This window comes from Coenobita brevimanus, chromosome 103 (genome assembly GCF_032717465.1).
Source record: "Coenobita brevimanus isolate Jiangsu-jjx chromosome 103, ASM3271746v2, whole genome shotgun sequence".
NCBI lineage: Eukaryota > Metazoa > Arthropoda > Malacostraca > Decapoda > Coenobitidae > Coenobita > Coenobita brevimanus.
The window spans coordinates 17,435,728-17,456,772 of record NC_137056.1 but is presented as its reverse complement, the minus strand read 5'-3'; the positions used below and the strand labels follow the sequence as shown (position 1 = coordinate 17,456,772).

General features: G+C 41.5%; 1 protein-coding gene and 1 non-coding gene across 2 annotated transcripts in view; one reads left to right on the top strand and one right to left on the bottom strand.

Annotated features, from left to right (window-relative positions):
* Positions 1-21,045, top strand: part of LOC145415753 (long-chain fatty acid transport protein 4-like) — a 481,881-nt gene that overhangs the window by 397,528 nt on the left and 63,308 nt on the right. The window contains exons 11-12 of the mRNA XM_080284990.1: positions 9,200-9,343; positions 9,878-10,015. Coding sequence (XP_080141116.1) covers positions 9,200-9,343; positions 9,878-10,015 — 282 coding nt within the window. The remainder of the gene's footprint in view (positions 1-9,199; positions 9,344-9,877; positions 10,016-21,045) is intronic.
* LOC145415776 (5S ribosomal RNA) lies at positions 1,917-2,035 on the bottom strand. The gene has a single exon (XR_013900118.1). It is a non-coding gene; the product is annotated as a 5S ribosomal RNA (ribosomal RNA).

The following is a 21,045-nucleotide window of genomic DNA, read 5'->3' as shown; positions in this document are numbered from 1 at the left end:
ACTGTATTTTGGAGATTGATTTTCAATCCCTCAAACCTGAAAGCATTATTAATTCCTGTTATTATATTCTGCAATTCTTCAGGCGTGTGAGCCATTACTGCTCCATCATGAGCTTAATGTAGATCACATATATAAGCAGCTGGTTTTCTTTTTCTGACCTTAAACATTTCAGATTAAATAGCCAAAAATCATATCTATATCTTATATTAATACCACACTCTGCGCTAGCACCTTCCTCATTGAGTATTGTCATTGCAACAAAATAAAGGCTGAACAACACTGGGGCAAAAACGCAGCCTTGTTTCACACCAGTGTGGACAGGAAAAGGTTGCCAATGGTCAGCCCCTGACGTAAAATCTTCCATCTGTCCGTAAGAACCTGTGTTATAAGCTCTGCAAAACGAAGTGGACAACCAGACAACAAAAATTCCACACAGTGTCCTGTTCAGAGTATCAAACGACTCACACGGATCCACATAACCAGCAATAAAAGGCTGATGTTGCACTTTGCGTTTTCCGAGAAGCTCTTAGCACGCGAAGATCATGTCATGTGTGCTGCGGTCCATCCTGGAATCATATTCCGATTTAGGGAGTACCCTGTCCACAACATGCTCAATTTATGTGTTCAGCAATATCCTTGCATAGATCTTGCGAGCCACGTCCAGCAACATCAGCTTGCAACCCCAGTGCCCTATGTGCAGGGTCCTGCCTATAAACCTCCAGTCCTCCATTGCAGCAGACTGTAAGTCTTCATCGAAAGATCTGACAGGAAAGTTTTGTACGATGAAATGTTTAAAGTGATGAAAGGCCTGTGTAGAGCCCAACCTCATCACCTTTACCTCTCCATGACTGCTTGGGTGGCATGAGTGCTTCTCAAGATGACCAGGGTCATACAAAAATTGCAGCGGACTGCCAAAACCGCGACTGGATGCAGCTTACCCATAGCCAATTCATTTGATATAGACTTCATCCGCCTTCACATGCAACCAGAGACAGAAAATCCAGATTATTCCTTCTCCACTCCAAATCAGCCAGCGGGATCTTACCGCTCACCAGATGAGATTTAAATACCGCCGGAAATGGTCCCTTGTTGCGTTGGTCGGTTTCTACCACGAGCTACCTATCACACCTCCTCCAGACGGAGCCTCTTTAATTCAGCAAACCTGAAGATTATTCTCCCCATTTCCCCGCTACAAATTAGGAAGAACGTTTCAGCGAGCTATCATAGCCGCTACTTATACTATTCTGTAGTGATTATCACACTTAATGGGGTAGTTAGGGTGTCCACAATCCACTCACTTGATGTAGCATAGTTTCAGGTGACTCTACCTTTAGTTATAAGCCAAATGACCTCTTGTAGGCCAGGAAACCATTTACTGAGTAAGGTGGCAACCTTATCATCAAATGTACGCTTGTGGTGTGGAAACTTAAGGCACTCCAATGGGATAAGGGTTTAAATCCAAGAAAGCCTTGGTATTTTATGACCACACAATACCACTTGGGAATAAGCACCTAATATTCATTCATTCATTCATTGCCAGACGCCATGTATCCCAGACGGGGTGGCCAATGGCTTAGAGTTAATTGTTTTACAGGGAGGGATACTAATCCTCCACCAACCCCACTTAACACGTAGGGATGCCAACAGCATCTGGTGTTCCCAGGCGGTCACCCATCCAAGTACTAACCAGACCCAACGTTGCTTAATATACAGTATATATATATATATATATATATATATATATATATATATATATATATATATATATATATATATATATATATATATATATATATATATTCATTGCCAGACGCCATGTATCCCAAACGGGGTGGCCAAGGGCTCAGAGTTAACTGTTTTACAGGGAGGGGCACTAATCCTTCACCAACCCCACTCGACACGTAGGGAGAACGTTATGCCAACAGCATCTGGTGTTCCCAGGCAGTCACCCATCCAAGTACTAACCAGACCCAACGTTGCTTAACGTCGCTGATCGGATGGGAAGCCGTGTACTCAACGTGGCATGGCCGTTGTATATATATATATATATATATATATATATATATATATATATATATATACATATATATATACTGTATATAGATAGATAGATAGATAGATATAGACAGATAGATAGATATAGATGGATAGATAGATATACCATCAGGTCGATTAAACACCACTACGAGCGAGGCTTGGAAGCGACCTTGCCACTGCAAGTCTAAAATGTTTGAGAGCATCACATTACCTGATGATTCCCTTCAGATTTCCACACCCTGACCCACTGCAGTGGAGATGCCGGTAAATTTAAATTAATGCAGCCAGAATGGTTGACAAATAAATGCAGAATAACAGTTTGCACTGTACCATCAGGTCGAATAAACATCTCTTAGAGCGAGGCCTCGTCGCCGCCTCGCCGCTGCAGGCCTAAAAGTAATGAGAGCATCATATTACGTGATGTTTCCTCTCATATTTGTCAGCCATCGTGGCCGCATTAAAGGTGGGTGATAAAGAAAAAAATGGCTAGAGTGGATACAAGGAACGATTCAAATCAAGGGACTGAATATGCTGAGAGTAATGAACATGTTGAGAGAGAGAGAGAGACAGAGAGACAGACAGACAGAGACAGACAGACAGACAGACAGACAGAGATAGCCAGGAAGACAGCCCCTAAAATTTGGAAAAAGCGGCCCTTGCAGATAAACTTTTTTCTTTTATATTATTGTAATTTGCAACATTCCAGAAGCATGGCAAAGCAAGATACTAATAAAATCTCATTGCAAAATCCATGAAATGAAGCATAGTTTAGAAGTGATTCTTCATGTTAAAAGCGTTCAAGTAAGAAACAATTTATCTGCAACACAGAAGTGTCGTAACCTCATGGTATTTTGCAGCTTGAATGCACTAAATACCCCTTCATTAACCCGCCCCATCCCGACCACTTTTCCACCACTGACTCCCTCCAATCCCGACCATTTTAGGAAAAATTTTTTTTGGCTCAAACCTTCGCTTTTGGTGAGAAACATCGAAAATTCATAGAGAAATCACTCACCTGAGGTTTAAAATACTCATTACAAGTAGGAGTACCTCCTTACCTTACTGGGTTTTCTATCAGGCTGGCACCAAAGAAAGCGAGTTCTATGGGAGGATAACTATTTCACACCACTCACAAACAGTATTTATTTATTTACTTGGTACGAATTTATATGTAGTACAAGAGTATATTGGTTTTCAAACAGTAATATAGGCATTATAAGCATTGTTTTACTCACTAATACCTGACCTTTTTTTGCCACATTACCTGATCATCATTTCTAACTGTTTCTTCCTCTAATGCTATAAAGTTTGTCCTCCACATTGTCATTGATTGGGGAATCACTCTGGCCCTGAATTTCGTACTGTGGCTTGACATGGCTATACTGGCCAGGTCACTGATAACAGGTGAATTGCTGAGACAATGGCATGCAGGGGGGGGGAGGAGGTCATGCTGGGTAAGGCATTGTCCCTGCCTGGCATCTTGTTGAGGAAGGTGTCACGTGTATACGTACCAAAAATTACTTGGGAAAATTGAAAATTGTGCAAATTAGGGACCTTGCAATTTTTTCGCGTTTATGTATGTCGACGGGATTGGCAGTGACAAAACGTGTGGATGTTAAAGAACGTCGACGGGATGCCAAGGGTTAAACTCACTGCAACATGGTAGTTCAGTAGAACAAATATATATATATATATATATATATATATATATATATATATATATTTATATATATATATATATATATATTTAAATACATACAGAAATATGAAATTTACTGAACAAAATATACATGTTTCTGACTATGTCTAAAATAACTACCAGGTACGTTGTATCACTTTTTGCATAAAAAAATGTCAAACTACTGATGTTCTGTGAACAGAGAAAGACATTAGTAAATATATCTTTGGCAATACAGGCTCATACAAACAGTGAATCCACTGCCTATTGTCTTAGACCCAGAACTTTGCTAACTGTAGCCTATAACTTGAAGTGACTTACTTTGTGGTTATCATAACTAAAAACATAACTGAATATGAAAAATATAATGACATTATCTCAAATAACAGACATTCAGAAATTGAATCGTCATATGACTATTGTCACAGACAAAGAACTTTGTTATATACTGTATATAACTTGATCTGACTTTACCAAATGGGTGAGGTTCTTATGTCTTTGTTATCGTATGCTAAATACATAAATGAATAAAAAAAAAAAAAAAAAAAAAGTTAATGACATCATCTCAAATCAGCGAATCTTCATTGCCAGATGATTCTTTGGCCTCAGTGCATAAGCATTTATCAGCTTTACCAAGGCATGTACTTACATCCTATATAGCAAAGTACTTGCGCTTTTGCGCATAGGCAGTTATGTAAGCACTTTGATACTTTGCACTTGCAAGAAGCTGGTTTTGCTGATGTTGGTTTTGCTGGTTTGGTCACCATTATGGGATGCAGTATGCCACTGACAACACTTCTTCCATACTGGGTGGCAGATGGCAGAGACAATTTGCACATGTGGTCTCGCTTGTAAACAATAAGTTGGTATAGTGCACAAAGGAAATGCTAATGAAAAGCATCTTCAGTAGGAGGTAGGTTTCGCAGATCTGTTCTGCTTGATGCAAAAACATGTTCCCTCAACACATTTAGGTCTTCAAATGTCTTGGAAACAAAAAGCCTGACCATAAAAACTCTTGCTGCTTTAACAATGCCGTCTGTTAGATCCAGTTCAGCACCACTTTCACCATAACATGATATCTCTGAAAACTGTCCAGTTTTCTGTAAAGCTATCTTGGCAGCCTTCCTTTTTCCACGACGGTAAATGTAGCTCACGCTGTCACCTCCAGAAATCACGTAAGCGAATGCCAGTGCACGTTCAAGGGTCTGTTTTTCTGTTTGGTACATATGTGGCAACAACTGTACAAGTTCATGCACTAATAAATAGTTATCCACCTTCTGGATCCACATTTCTGTTACAGACCGTAAACGACAGTAGTGGTGCATGGACAGGACAACAGTGTGTCTGTTGCTTGGACTACAACACGTGACTGTTCATGAAGTCTAGTTGCATACGTGTTCTTCACATCTGAGTTCTTCAATTTCATGAACACTTCCTCAACAAATCCTTACAGTCTTATCTTTGCTGGAAAATGTACCCCCAAGTGCAAGGGAGATACCTTTCGGTATGTCTTTTTTGGCACAAATCATCTGTGATATGAAATCCAGCAGACTAGCCTTGTTCCTAGAACTTTTCATATATATGGACTTTCCAGTTGAGAATGCTAACATTCTCTGCTGGTAGAAACTGTGTTTCCATGAAAAATTGTTTCATCAGCCTTAAGACTTTTTTCACTTGAAAAATCATAACGATCGCCAACAAAATGGATTTCGTTGACACCTTTTGGCCTCATTTCCATTATCTTTGCTGCATATCGTTCAACTAAATTACCAAAGGATTTGGAACCTCTGTATAAATGCCATGGCATCATTAATACAAACAGCTGGTACCTCAGATCCAGGTAACATGTCTGTTTGAGAGACTCTATCACTTTCAGCCACGAGGTGTGCAATAAAATCGCACTTATTGTCTTTGGTCACGGAAACTTGGGATCAGGTTGAAACAGTGAGCTTTGACATGTGTCCATTCGTGTGAAAATGCTTCCCTTCGAGTCGCTTCATCACTTTTCCGTATGAAGCATAAACTTCTTGTGACTGCTGATTCTTCTTGGTATGCTTTCAGAATTCTTTGTTATTATTTTGTTCAGACTGGTTTTCTTTTGCTGTGGAAAGCGTGTATCTCTGGAGGAATAATCTTTGCAGATCCTGTTTCTTGAGCTTTTTTCATTGCTGCAATGCCTTTTGGCTGGGCAAAGATGATATCATTTGATGGATTTTTTTCTCCAGTAGCGATGTTCACCAGATCAGTGTTATTCACAGAGGCAAATGGATTAATCACAGCGGTAAAAACTATGTGCTTCACCTTTTCAGTCAAATTGGCATCCTCTTGGGTTTGTTTATTGGAACTTCCATGATGGCTTCCAGATGTCCCATCTATGTGAACCATACTTTTCACTGCTTCTGAAACTTTGGGTAATATTGGTGTAGCCTTGATATGTTTGTCAAGAGCACCTTGGTTTTGTGAGATGCCTTTAAATAAAGATGTCTTTCCTTTCCTATTATATGTCTGTTCCGGGGCTAGATCGGTCCATGTTCCACAGAAGGTCCTTTCTGATTGACGCACAGTAAATCGTCCCTCAGAAAACTTCTGGAAAACATCCGGACGAATAACATCTAGCATTTGCATGTCATACAGATATTCCGGCAGACAGTAGGAGTATATGAAATGTTTGGAGGAGACCACAAATGGGATCATGGACTGCACCTCTGTCAAATAATCACTCCACGAGCCTGACCTCTCAGCTGTAATGTATCTTTTTGCAATATACACCATTTCCACAAACATGGACCAGAAAGTGGATGTTGGGCCAAGAGTATCTTCAAATGTTACTCAGTGTGGCTGAAGAAGGAGGAGAGCCTGTTTAACCAGATGCATTTTTTTTTTTTTAATAGTTTGTTCCTACAAAGTCTTGTCATATACATTTTTATTACCTACTCACAAATCTGAAAAAAAAAAAAAAAATCTATCTGTTGAGGTACAATCAGGGGAGAAAAATTCTGAAATGTCATAGTCTTTCCATATTTCTCCCTATACAAAAGTAATTTTTTGGCATAGCTTGTGCTGTAATTCATAAATCCTTTTGCAATTTTATGTCGTATCTACAGCCCAGTTGGGGGCAGTGGGCCAAATTTGGCCTTAATCTAATCATGCAAAGTTAAGTATTTAGCAAATTTGTAATTTTGGGGGAGAAATCGAGATTTTCGCATTAAACGCTCCAAAAAATAGTTTCGCAATGCGATTTTGAAAAGTATCTTACGTTTTGATACACCTTAGATATCCTTCTTAACAGCTAAGGCACTGCAAAAGGTTATCTGTCGGGTCCAACAAAACCCCTTTTTTTGTACGATAGCCTCCAGTGTCTCCCTGACTAAGAGATGTAAACAATGATCTTGAAAGAAAAATGAACGAAAACTATTCTGAAAAATATGAAATTATTCTGGGAAGGGATGTAGAAATGTAGAAATGAGGGTGGAAAACCAGTGTGAAAGTGTGACGGACGATGATGGAAGAATATAAACAAATGACAGTGAAGCAAGGAGCAGACGGAAAGAATAGTTTGAAAAGGTTAATGAATCGTAATGGCAAGAGTAGCTGTAATAAAAGAAAATGGGTTTGATGGTTTAGAGAGGAGGAATATGGTGCTATAAAATGTGACTATGCCAGAAGTGAACAATGTTATGAAATGGATGAAAAATGGGAAGGCTTTAGGCGTTGATGAAACCCAGCATGCCGAGATGGTTAAGAGTAGTGGAGAGATGGGAATTAAGTTTTTATTGGAAATATTTAAGAAAGCTAGGGAACTGACAAGAGATCGAGCTGGCTCGATGAATGTTGTGAGAAGAGCATAATCAGGGATTTTGGCACCCCTTTTTAACGTGGCAGCGTCCGGATTGACTCAATCGGATACGTTTGTCTGAGGCTACAGAATGTGTTGAATTTTTTTAGCGTATCCGATAGAGCCAGGATTCCAAGGGCTTGAATGATGAGTGAATGGAAGCGTGGCCCATTAGATAGGGCAAGTTTGGGCTGTCTGGGCATTGCCACTCCTCACGCTGCCCTAGGGTGGGAGAGGAGATCCGGATGATGATGATGCTGTAAGAAAGCTCAGCCTTTGGAAGTGTCCCAGCAGAGTTGAAGAAGGCTGCCTGTATGCCTTTGTATAAAAATGCATCTGACTGAAGTGAGTGGAAAAATTATAATGATATAAGTCTGCGGAGTGTATTGCGAAGGACTAAGGAAGGCTTTTGACTTTAAAGACGAGTGTAAATAATTTCATGTAAGGTGGGATAAATAATGATTTTCTGCAATGCACTGAAATCCATATGTTAGCAACCACTGCTATAGGACGTTCCAGTAAAATGCACGTCTCAAAGTCTAATATTAAAGTTGAAATTAGAATCAGTTTTATCATAAACCTAATCTGCACTCATTTAGTTAAGTTTTTGTTGTTCATTTGGTGACTGACTTAAACGATTCACATACATTTAATCAAATTAGAAGCTGGTAACTCTGACGAGAGCTTGACGAAAACCATAAGAGTAGACTCACACGAGGAGATGTAGTGATAGAATGAACATGTTAAACGGTAGTCTTTTTGCTGCTACACTGCCCCCACAGAAACACATGCCAGTCCATTGCCATCTTCAGTCTGATATCCTGACAACCACTCTGGTTTACAGCTACGTTATTCTGATTTTACTGGCAGATGAAGTAGGGTACTTGATTGGGAATGGAGGAGTGGCTGAGGTGGGCGAGTTGACTTGTTCCACTGGTCATTGTAATGCCCTGAAAATTTAATGCAGTTTTAATATGAGAGGTTATAAGGGTTAATTGTTAACATTATACAACTCAGGTCAAACTGAAATTTCAGTTTTGTCTTAAGTCATTTAAATGTTCGGAGTAAGTAGCCTAGATCTTGGTTACCTATGTACCTGATGTGGCAATAAATGATTGGATGATAATATCTGATCACCAGATAAACCACAGTGTAGTCTTCATTACCTTACGGTATTTTCCAGGAACGATTACTTTATGGTATTTTCCAGGAAGTTAAACCATTCAGAGAGGTTTTTAAAATTTCATCCTTGCTGTCAGGTGGTTATTTTATTTATCTTTCGGGAGGACTTTCATTGTGGGAGAATTTATCCGAGATTTTCTGTAGTTCCATCGCTACAACTATCTCCAAAGTTTAACAAGATTGTCTGGAGGAAGCAAATAATAATAATAATAATAATAATAATAATAATAATAATAATAATAATAATAATTAATAATAATAATCTGCATCCCCAGGATAAAGGGATTATTAAGGTGTTTGTCCCCTCAACAGTAATTATTGACTGAGAGCCAAGAGATGTTATTAATGTCTTCATTGTCATTGTCAAAGAATCCCCTTTCGCTGAATAAAATCATGTTGAGATAGCAATAAGAATTACATCACTACATTGAAATGAGTAATGAACTAATTGCTTTGCTTCTCGTCAGTGAACACTGATGGGAAGCCCGGGGCCATTGGATTTGTGTCTGTGCTGTTCCCAAGCGTCTACCCCGTGGCCTTGCTGAAGGTGAACGACGAGACCAGGGAACTCGTGAGGGACGAAAATGGCCTATGTATCCGCTGCAAGCCAGGTGAGGATCACGGAGCGGGAGGGTGCAGGTTATACTATATTCTAGTTTAAGTTTACAGCTGTTTGTATAGTACATGCATGACTTCTTTTACGAAACTTATAAATTGTGATATTTTTCATGCTGATTTACGATAACATTGATGCACATATATTCTGTTAGCGTACTATCACTTTTTCTTTATGAATCATGTGGATAGATGGCATGAAATACTGCAGTTCTAAAAGTTTTTCTGTAACCTAGGAAACCATTTACTACGTTAGGTGATAACCGCATAACCAACAACCGGATGCCTGATGATCTAGTGGGTCAAGGCATTGTAAAGCAACTGTGGCCCAAAACAGTTGAAATTTAGGTGATGGTTTAGGTTTATTGCTCAGATAATGTCATTCAGGGAGCGAGTAAACTAGTCTCAGGCGCCTATACTCCTGATGGAGCTATAAGGATTGGGTGATAGATAATGAATGGATCGAATCTGAATACATAGTAATATCCAAAGGAGAAACTTAAATTGATTAAAATTTCTTGTATATCCAGGTGAGGCAGGCGAATTTATTGGAAAAATTGTGAAGAATAACCCTGTGCGAGACTTCCATGGCTACCTTGACAAGATTGCAACAAAAAAGAAGGTGGCAAGAGATGTTCTTACAAAAGGAGACTATGCATTTCTAACAGGTCAGTATCTGCTGAACTTTAGGGTTGAAGTAATACTACGATTATTTTTTTTCTTTTTGGCATATTTCCCTCAGCTCAGAGGCAGAATATGCCCATACCGTAGCTCTGCATTCCATAGCACTTCTTCCATAGTATTATATTATTCCCATTAATCTCTTGTTACAGTCCCGCGGTAGAATAAGATAGTACAGTGATGCAATGTCCTTTCAGTAGCAGTTATTGAAGACTAGCCCCATATTATATATATATATATATATATATATATATATATATATATATATATATATATATATATATATTGCAGTGCACTAGCATTATAAGACAATACGACAGCTTTACAACGTTTTCATAGCATTTTTTTTGTGCCTAGCTTATTCAAGAGATACTTTGTTGTTACAGGCCAGCATTCAAGATGGAATGGTAGCAATTATAGGCCAAATTAACATGAACAGAGTATCGTGATAACGTAGTATTAACTGGCCAGCAATTATCATACTGTCCCATACCGGAAGAGATGTGGTTCATTACTTAACCATTAACACATGGGAAGTTCAAGCACGATGAACTAATGAGCCGGGTTGTTTTGACCCAAAACCACCTCTTCAAAAATGCACATTATCGTTTCTGAAATGACCACATAGATCATGCATGACAAGTGCTATTTCTTTCTTTTTTTTTTAAGTTTTCATGGGCGTGAGGAATGTTTAATATTTTCAGCTAATATAACTGAAGGTGTTAAATGAAGCATAATGCAGTGAAGTCATACATAACCACTGATATTGCATAAGCATCACCAGAGCACCCAAGACAACTTCACTGAATATTTTGAAGTGTTGGGTGGGACCGTGAGAGCGCCCAGCATCCGCTTATTCGACGTAGTCTGCCTTCAGATGACTGTACTCTGAGTGGCAAGCCATTTTTTTTCTTGTAAACCCAATTACCATTTACAATATTAGGTTGTAGCCATATGACTAGGTGACGCCAGTGGTTTAGTGGGTTAAGGCACTTCAACCAGATTGAGCCTGTAATGGTTTACACGCGAGGGTCTGTTGGGTTTTCTTGCTCACATAATGCCCGGTAGGTGAGGACGAGGATGGTCACACTTATTTTAAATATTGAGACTTGGTACCCCAACCCCGGCCTCTTTTACTCCTTGTGTGAAAAAAAAAGTAAATGATGGATGTATGGACAGTAATAATTAGAATGGAACATGTAAATTTAGTTGTCTGTACTGTCATGCTACTATACTCGGTTCCACGGAGTCTGACGCACTGATTTTGCCAGCCGAGGACAGGTGGATCTGGTAACACTGCGCGACGTACTCGGGCGGTGATTGGTGGATTTCCGTTGTGTTTGAATGTGCACCAAATTGACTTTGTATTTCAACCAAGGCCCTCATTCATATGTAAGATACCGGATTATACAGATACAGATTAAAGCATCGATATCTTTAATGATAAATATGTGCCTTTTAAATTAATAGAGATAAACCTGAACGACAATGATAACAAAAATTAAGTAAAGTCGTGACTGGACGCATACGGACAAGTCAGCGACCTATTTAAATTCATTTCATTATGTTTGATTTCGTTTATACTGAACGCGGTTTTATTATAGCAGCAGAGTTCAACTATTATTTTCTCATGGGGTTTGCTTTTATCTTACTTTCCTTTCTTCCACCATTAACAAAAATTCGGTTCATTCTATAATGATGTAATCCATTACTTTCCCGGCTCTTTGTCGAGGGGGCAGAGATACATGCTTGAGGATGCATTGTGACCAGGGATAGGGTGTCCGGCTGTATGTCTGTCTCTTATGATACGAAAATGTTAGTAAAAATCAAACACCAAACTTATGTAAGAAATAACTATACTGAATCTGACTGAATACAAACAAATGCAGATTTTTAAAGGTACTGTTACCTATGAAGGTAATGAAAATATGTATGTACACTATATGTATTGAGAATAGAATAGCATGTATTGGCCTCAGTGGTGTGTGTGTGTGTGTGTGTGTGTGTGTGTGTGTGTGTGTGTGTGTGTGTGCGCGCGCGCGCGCTTACACAAATCATAATTATTAGAAGCTAAGCTAAGCATATCTGGGGTCAGGTTGTATATTAGCAGATGAGGTAATGAAGGGCATAGTGTAGACTGTAGACTGTGCCACTGTGTAGTAGTGGTGGGAAAATCATTCATGCCTTCACAGGACCTCGGGACCACCTTGCTATGAACGTCTGAATTCCCGCCATAGTCGCTGACTTGTCCGTATGCGTCCAGTCACGACTTTACTTACTTTTTGTTATCATTGTCGTTCAGGTTTATCTCTATTAATTTAAAAGGCACATATTTATCATTAAAGATATCGATGCTTTAATCTGTATCTGTATAATCCGGTATCTTACATATGAATGAGGGCCTTGGTTGAAATACAAAGTCAATTTGGTGCACATTCAAACACAACGGAAATCCACCAATCACCGCCCGAGTACGTCGCGCAGTGTTACCAGATCCACCTGTCCTCGGCTGGCAAAATCAGTGCGTCAGACTCCGTGGAACCGAGTATAGTCAATTCACTGCATACCATTATTTATCATCTGCAGTTCGCGCACAGTGCTATCACTGAGTTTTCTACAGATTTGTAGTCACTCATTTCATACAGTTCTGTGCTTTTGTATATGTGAACATTTTCAGTGGCTAAAGTTAACAGTTTTAGATGGGAAGGAGGGTAGCACAACCTTTAAAGCCAATTCTGATGCAACACTGAGGACTCATGGACGCACAACATTTTACGACAACTGTTGCTGCAGCTGCTGCAGCACTGGAGAATAATGGCCGCTCAGTCTTTTACGGCAATTGTTGCAGCAGCTGCTGCAGCATTGGGATGATTGATTGATTTAAGATAAGAGAGACATGGGAGTGCAACTACAAGGGTCATATGCCGCCGGACAGCTGACTAAAACAAAGTCAAAAATAAAATAAGATAAAATAATATATATAAAGTAAAACACAGAAACCACAAAACATAAAAAAAATTAAAGCAATAAATCTTACAAAGAAGCCCGGTCGTCTGTACAAAGGAGACAGTCTGCCCTCCCACAGAACAAGCATTCCTACCAAGCCTTCTTTTGTATCCTCCTACTTTCTCTATACTCATTCCAAAGCCAAAGGTGGCTATTGTGTATATGTACGCAACGACTTATCTTGCTCTCATGTTCCTGAACTTGATTCTTCTGAATTCTCTACACTGGCTTCGGTTCTCCAGTCATTCTCTGACTAAAAATATCTGCACTGTTTACTTCTCCCCTAATTCTACTCGCTATGAAAAATTCTTCTACTATCTTACTTCTACGATGGAACACATTCTATCCATTTCTCCTCTCTCTGAAATCTCCATTCTAGGAGATTTCAGTGTTTACCACCACCTTCGGCATTCCTTTCCTTTCACTGATCCACCTGGTGAACAAGCCTACATCTTAATGACCTAGAGCAGCTTCTACAGCACCTTACCCGTATCCCTGACCGCCTTGGAGAGAGCTCCAACATACTTGACCTCTTCTTTACAACTAATCTTTCTATTTACACTATTAATTTTTCCTCTCTGTTGGGCTCCTCCGATCACGACCATATTACCTCAACCTGTCCTGTCGCTCCGGTACGGCCTGTGAACCCCCCAAAGAACCGCCGACTGTGGCACATCTGAGCTGCAGATTGGGAGGCTCTCCGGTAGTACTTCTTTGATTTTCCCTGGAATGATTATTGTTTCTTCGGGAGGGAGCCATCTGAATGTGCCTTGCGCATTACGGAGGTTATTCTCTTGGGCATGGAAGCATGCATTCCCTTCTCATATATTTTGACTAATGCAAGAAAGCCTTGGTTTAATCACGCCTGTCCTAATGCTATCCACAACAAGGAGAGGGTCTATAAAAGGTACCAGAGCCAACCCACGCCTGAATCACATCTTTTTTATGTTTCTGCCCGGAATCGTGATAAGTATGTTCTTCACTCCACTAAAGATAATTTCATCCGTACTAAATGTTTTCAACTCTCCAACTCGAATTCTTCCCACTCCTTCTGGCGCCTTGCCAAAATCCTTCTAACAACTTTATCTCATCATCCTTCCCTCCTCTTTTCTCCTTTGATGGCTCTATAGCTATTTCTTCTACTGATAAAGCAGATCTCTTCACTCAGACTTTCTCCTCCAGCTCCACCTTAGACGATTCCGGTGCTGTTCCCATCACTTCTCCACTCTGACTTCCTCATGGCTGACATCAAAATTTCAGCTGGTGTATTTGCTGCCATCACTGGCCTCACTACTAACATGGCATATGGGCCTGATGGAATCCCTCCTGTTGTCCTCAAGAACTGTTTCTGTGCTTACACCCTGCCTAGGTAAACTATTTCGCCATTATCTGTCAACTTGTACCTTTCCTTCTTGCTGTAAGTTTGCTTTCAATCAGCCAGTCCCAAAGAAGGGTGACCATTCCCAACCCTCTGACTATCGTCCAACTGCTTTAACATCCTGCATCTCAAAATTTTCGAGACTATTCTTATCAGAAAAATTTTAAAGCATCTTTCCTATCACAACCTTCTTTCTGACCGTCAGTATGGTTTCCGTCTGGGAACCTCCACTGGTGATCTCACCTACCTTTCAGACTCCTGGTCATCCTCCTTTGGGGACTTTGGCGAAAGCTTTGCCATTGCACTTGACATTTCAAAGGCTTTCGATCGAGTCTGGCATATATCTTTGACTTCCAAACTGCCTCCTTACGGTTTCTATCCTTCTATTGTGCCTTCATCTATAGCTTCCTTTCTGGTCGTTCCATAGCCACTGCTGTGGATGGCTATCTTTCTTCTCCTAGACCTATCAACAGTGGTGTTCCTCAGTGCTCTGTCCTTTCACCAGCTCTCTTCCTTTATGCATCAGTGACCTAAGCTGTACATCTAACCCTATCCACTCGTAAGGTGATGATTCCACCCTTCACCTTTCCAATCGGTTCCCGCAAAGTCCGTCTCAGCAGTTACTTCATCAAACAAGGGATAAGCCTATGGCACACCTAATGTCTAACTTGGCTCGTATCTCTGATTTGGGTAAAAATACTCTTGTTTTAAATGAATCAAAAACAGTTTTTACACCTATCAACCCAACAAAATCTTGCATAGGAGTACCCACTAATGTTAAAAAATATCCAGCTCAATCTTGCATCATCCTTGAACATGCTTGGGGTTTCATTCACTAGGGATCTATCTTGGAAAGATCATATTACATCTCCTGTAAAATCTGCTTCCAAGAAATTAGGTGTTCTAAGCCAACTCCGTACCTTCTTTCCCCTGCACAGTTGTTGACTTCATACGCGAATTTTATTCGCCCCTGTGTAGAGTACAACTCTCATGTGTGGAGAGGCTCCCCACATACAGCTCTTCTCAACAGGGTGGAGTCAAATGCTTTTCGTCTCATTAAGTCTCCTCCTTGTACTGGCTCTCTTCAACCTCTGTCTCTTCGCCGCACTGTTACATCTTTATCTCTTTTCTATCGCTACTTCAATGGTCACTGCTCCTCTGAACTGTCTGCTTGCATCCCTCCACCTCTACGACGGGTGCATATCACCCTTCTAGCAACAAACTCTCATCCCTTTTCTGTCCAACTCTCTAATCCAAGAGTTAACCGTTACTCCCAGTCTTTCATTTATGCAACAGGTCAACTCTGAAGCTATCTACCTCTGTATTTCCTACTTCCTATGATCTCCAGTCTTTCAAATGCAGTGTGTCCATGCATCTCGAAATGAACTGATCTTGATTTGGGTCTCTTTTGTATTGTTTTTTACTTGGAAGGAACGATTTGCAGGCTCCTAGCCTTTGGTTTCTTCTTCCTTATAATTAAAGAAAAAAAAAAACACTGAGGAAAGAAGGAAAGACCCATCACCCATCCGGTGCCCAGTGAGGTATCAGTTGCACACATCCCCAAGACTGGGACACTCAACCAGCAATGTCGAACAGGCAAGGGGACCAAGGAATCCTCACAGAAAGGAGTGGGAGCCCCCTCCATTAACAAGTCATGAGAAAACCGGGAGACAAACATGGTAACTGAAGCAGCACACCCTAGGACAAATGCTATGTATTTTGTTGGTTCCTGCCACATCCCAATGTTCCTGCCAAAAACATCGAACCCTTTGATTAACTACAGGGAGGAAATCTGTAGCTGGGAGCCGCTGCTGAAGTGGAAAAAATCCCAAGGAGGACCAGCTATCACTGCCTTGACCAGCAAATCAGCACCCTCATTCTCTGCCAGTCTGACATGGGCCCAAACCCAACAAAATCCTGCTCGGTGCCCGCGGCTTTTCATAAGGAAATGCCACTCTGAAATATCTAAAACGAATGGATGGGGCGAATTAAAAGGCCCCATTGCAGAAAGAGCACGTCTGGAGTAACTAAAAACCATAAAAGCAGGTTGGGGAGAGTAAAAATTATCTGCAGAGCAACTAAAATCGCAGTCAAATCTACCATAAAGACAAAAACAATATCAGGAAGACTTCCACCCCGACAGAAAGAAGGGAAGACGATTCCAGAGCCCACTCCAGCATTAGTCTTCGATCCGTGTGTATAAACGGATATGGAGCTGTACAAAGAGGGAGTGACGATTGTAGAGGAAGGGATTCCTTCTTCTCTGAAACAGATTCACAAAAAGTCACCACAGAAAAAAGCCAGTGGCCTACCACTGGGACTCTATAACAGGGTGGGAAGGGACAGATAAAGCAGGCATGATAGACTGAATCCTGTAGCCAAAGGGCTTTGGCAAACTTGTACTAGTGGCATAAAGAGAAGGCCTGGAATCCTGGGAGATCTTCTCACAATATACTGAGGCTTGGTGACGAATGCTTCACCAACACCTCACCAGCAATGACCGGCAGTGCAAGCTCAAAGGGAGTGCAGCAGCATCCACTAACAAGCTTGAAATTGGTGGAAGATTTGAATGCCCCAGTCCTTAGACGAATACCAGCATGATGCAATGATTCTAGCATAAGAGTAGACCTCACAGATGGTGATTTATCTGTATCCGACGCTGATGATTATGAAGTGCTTGAACGAACGGACAGTGTGTGAGTAGTATTGAGTCTCCTGTGAGTGCTGATGATAATTCTGAAAATGCAAGTGGTGGTAGTAATACAGAAGATGCTCATCAAGAGGATAAAACAAGAAATTGTTGTACCAGATTTGAACATTATCGGGATAGTTTTATTTTATGATCATGCTAATTTACTTTACACAAGAACTGTCATTATTTTGAGAAGCTGTTCCAAGAATACTGACAATCAGACATTCAAATAAGTGTAGAATCAGTACTTCCACACTCAAACTTTAAAAAAATTGTGATAAAATGAAATTTTTTTTGTTAAAATAATAATAATAAAAAAAGGACACTTGGTGGGTTGGTTCCACGTGCCGTGTCCTGGGCAACATCTGTACAAAGTTTAGTAGATATAACTTTATGAATATGGCAGAAATACACCATTAAGGTTTGGGGTCCGCCAGGACCCCATTGGCCTTCCGTATGACTTGGTAACCCCTGGCCCACGAAGAGTTAAAAAAAATAAGAGATCTGCACAAGACAAGAAGGGTCTGGCAGTCAGTACCACAAGAGGTATGTGCAAGAATCCTCAAAACACCCATTGCCCTAATACACGCTGCTTTATTGTAACAGAAGTGTGGAACCCATGTCAGCCTCCTACCAAAATTAATCCCTGGAAACTGCATCTCTTCTACACAAGAAATTCTATTACATATGAATGTAGGTCGGGTCCAGGTGAATCCCACGAACACGACAAAAAATGCATAGCCACAGTCTTAGTAGGTGAAAAGTAAAAACTACGGGTTTCAGCCCAATGAGAAATTCTGTTATGAGTCAGCTACAACCTTCTTTCAGTCACTAACATTCTAAATGCAATTACTGAAATGGAAAAGTTATCAGCATATAGGATGCCATGAACACCAACAGGAAGCACATCCATTACAATATTGATGGCCACAGCAAAGAAAGTAATGCCGAGGATGGTCCCCTGCAGGACCCTATCCTCGAACATATAGGCATCAGAAAGCACTCCCCCTACCCGAACCCTTAAAAAGCAGTTAGGTAAAAACTGTTGAATAAAAACAGGCAGCCTATCACGGAGACCAGAATCATAGAGAGACAATAAAATACTGTGATGCCAGGCAGTGTCATATGCCTTCTCTATATCAAAGAATACAGTGACCTGGCGCTGTTTGGTTCCAAATGCCTCGCAGACAGAAGATTCCAGAGAAAGGAGGGCATCAGAGGTTGACCACAGTTTATAAAAACCAAACTGGGCTGGAGACAAGTAATTATCCCTTTCCAAATACCAAATGAGCTGACCATTCACCATCTTCTCCAACACCTTGCAAATGCAAGATGTTAGAGAGATGGGACGATAATGTGTCGCCTGCAGACGATCCCTTCCCTGCTTGGGGATAGGGATAATTACACCAACACCCCAAGAAACTGAAAACTCATCCATACACCAAATTCTATCATACAACGCAGCAAAAAGTATAGGAACTCGTCAGACATATGTCGCAAAAGGCATATGGAACGTTATTCAAGCTTGGAGATGAATCACAACACTGTGGCAAAGCCGCCCAAAGCTCAGAAAAAGAAAAGGAGACATTGTAAGACTCTCCCTAAGAAGATGTGAAGCTGAGACTACGTGATTCCAAGCTCTGACAGAGCATGCCTGAGGCAATTCAGTGTCCTTCTTAGACACACCAGCAAAATGCTTGGCAAACACTTCAGTCACAGTCCCATCTGCATCAGATAAAACAGGAGGGGAAGGGACTCGAAATTTCCCAGAAATCTTTCTGACCCGGTTCCACACCTGGGTGAGAGAAGTCCTCAAGTGACGGGAGGAAACATACTCCTGCCATGACACACATCTGGCCTCCTCCAATATGTGATGTGCATGAGCAAAGCCCTCTGAAAAGCCATCAATTATTGGGTGTCCCCATGATGGCAGTGAAACCGAGAGAAGGTGACTCGTTTGGCCCACATTGCAGAGGTGCATTCAGGGGCCCATCAAGGAACTGGACATTTAGAAAATTTACCTGAAGCCTTGAGAATGCATAAAAGAGCTGCTGAGTCCGTTTCATCAGTTATATACGCCACCACATCATCAGTACTACCAATATCGTCCACGGTGCAGTCAATGGAACATAACTCCCTGAAGAACAGCCAGTTCACCTTATCCAGGCACCAGCGAGGAAGCCAACATTGTGGCTCTCGCTCAGCAGAAGTTAAAATAACCGGGAAGTGGTCACTGCCATGCAAATCTGGCAACACACCCCACCTAAAATCTAAAACAGAAGTAGCTGAGCACGGAGACAAAATACTAGTCTGGCTATGAAAGCATGTCATCTCACCTGAATTTAACATCCACATTTCCTTATCCTCCATCATAGAAGCCTGCATAGCACCCCTAGGGCTGGTCATACTGTCACCCCACAGTGGGTGACGGTCATTCAGATCACCCAGTAAAAGAAAGTGGGATGGAAGGTCACAAACAAGGCAGACAAGATGTACCCTCTCAACAGAAGCACTAGGAGGGAGATAAAGACTACACACTGTATATCGACTGCGAAGGAAAATATGAAGAACGACACCCTGCATACGAGTGGTAAGACTCAGCTTAATGAATGGGACATCACAGCAGAGGGTATAGCAGTACCCTCATGATGTCCTTGGCCTGGAAGAGGATCGGAATAAAACACCTAGTAACCAGGAAGACCAGAAGGAGCAGATTCACCAACCATGGTCTCCTGGATACACATGCATATTGGTGAATATTGGGCGATAAGCTGATGCAGTTCCTCCCAACTAGCTTGCAACCCCCAACAATTCCACTGAATGATAGGACCCATAGTAGAGGAAGAATCAGGATAAAGGGCGAGACAAATCTGCCCCTGGCAACTGACCAGATTTAGGTTGATGCTTAGAATGGCCTTTAGAATAAGACTTCCTGGCACCATTATGCTGCACATCGTGCCGACCGTTTGAAGGCAACCTGGTGGAAGAAGAAGGCCGGACAATGGTCTTCTTCTGTGGTGGAGAAAGAGATGGCTTGGGAGGGAGACTGCAAGCTGCCTTAACTGGAACAGAGCAGGCAGTGTCACCACGAGAAGAGTATGAGCAGTAGAGCACGGCATAGTACTAGGATCCTGAGAGTGCAAGGCCTCATGCAGCAGAGCTGGTGAATCAATGACCTGGGCATCACCATTGTCTGGTGGGAGCCAGACTGTCAGCGAAATTCCATCCTCAGTGTGCACTCACCTGCACCCCTAAGTATCCTGAGCAGATTGAGTAGTGGGCTCCACCTTTGGTGGTAGGGCTTCAGTCTCTGCATTCTGAGGAGCCATGGCGACACTTGTCATGCACAGTAGGGACGTTGTGTTTTTTTGGATATGCCAGGACAAGAAAAGCATCAACATGGATGTCTGCTACCATCACGGAAGGGTGTCGACCCTCCATCATTGAAGCGGAGGCAGAAATATTAGTTGAAGAAAGTGGGTTACCACCTGCCCCACAAGCATCAGGAGCCTCAGCAATGTCAGCCTGAAAATCATACAAGAGGAGAGCAGTAGATAGCACAGATCAAGGCCGAATCAGGAACTTCAGGACACTGTACAGAAACATCAGAGAGGACAGGGATGTAAGGAACTCCAGTCTGGAAAAATCGATTCTGGGCTCTCCTCATTACCCCAGGAAAGGAAACCTTCTCATGAGTGCAAATGGACAAAATCTCCTACTCAAAGCCGTAATGAGGAGAGTGTCGAGAGGAGGCAGCATGGGCACCCCCACAATGGTAGCATATAATAGGCCCCTGACAGTCACCAGCATGGGAGGAGCACCCACAAGAAACACATACACCTTGAAGACCAGCTTGCACTCGGCGACAAAAGTGGGTAACATGCCCATATACCTAACAGTGGAAACATATCTCTTTGGGGTTGGAACACAGAGCCTCACAG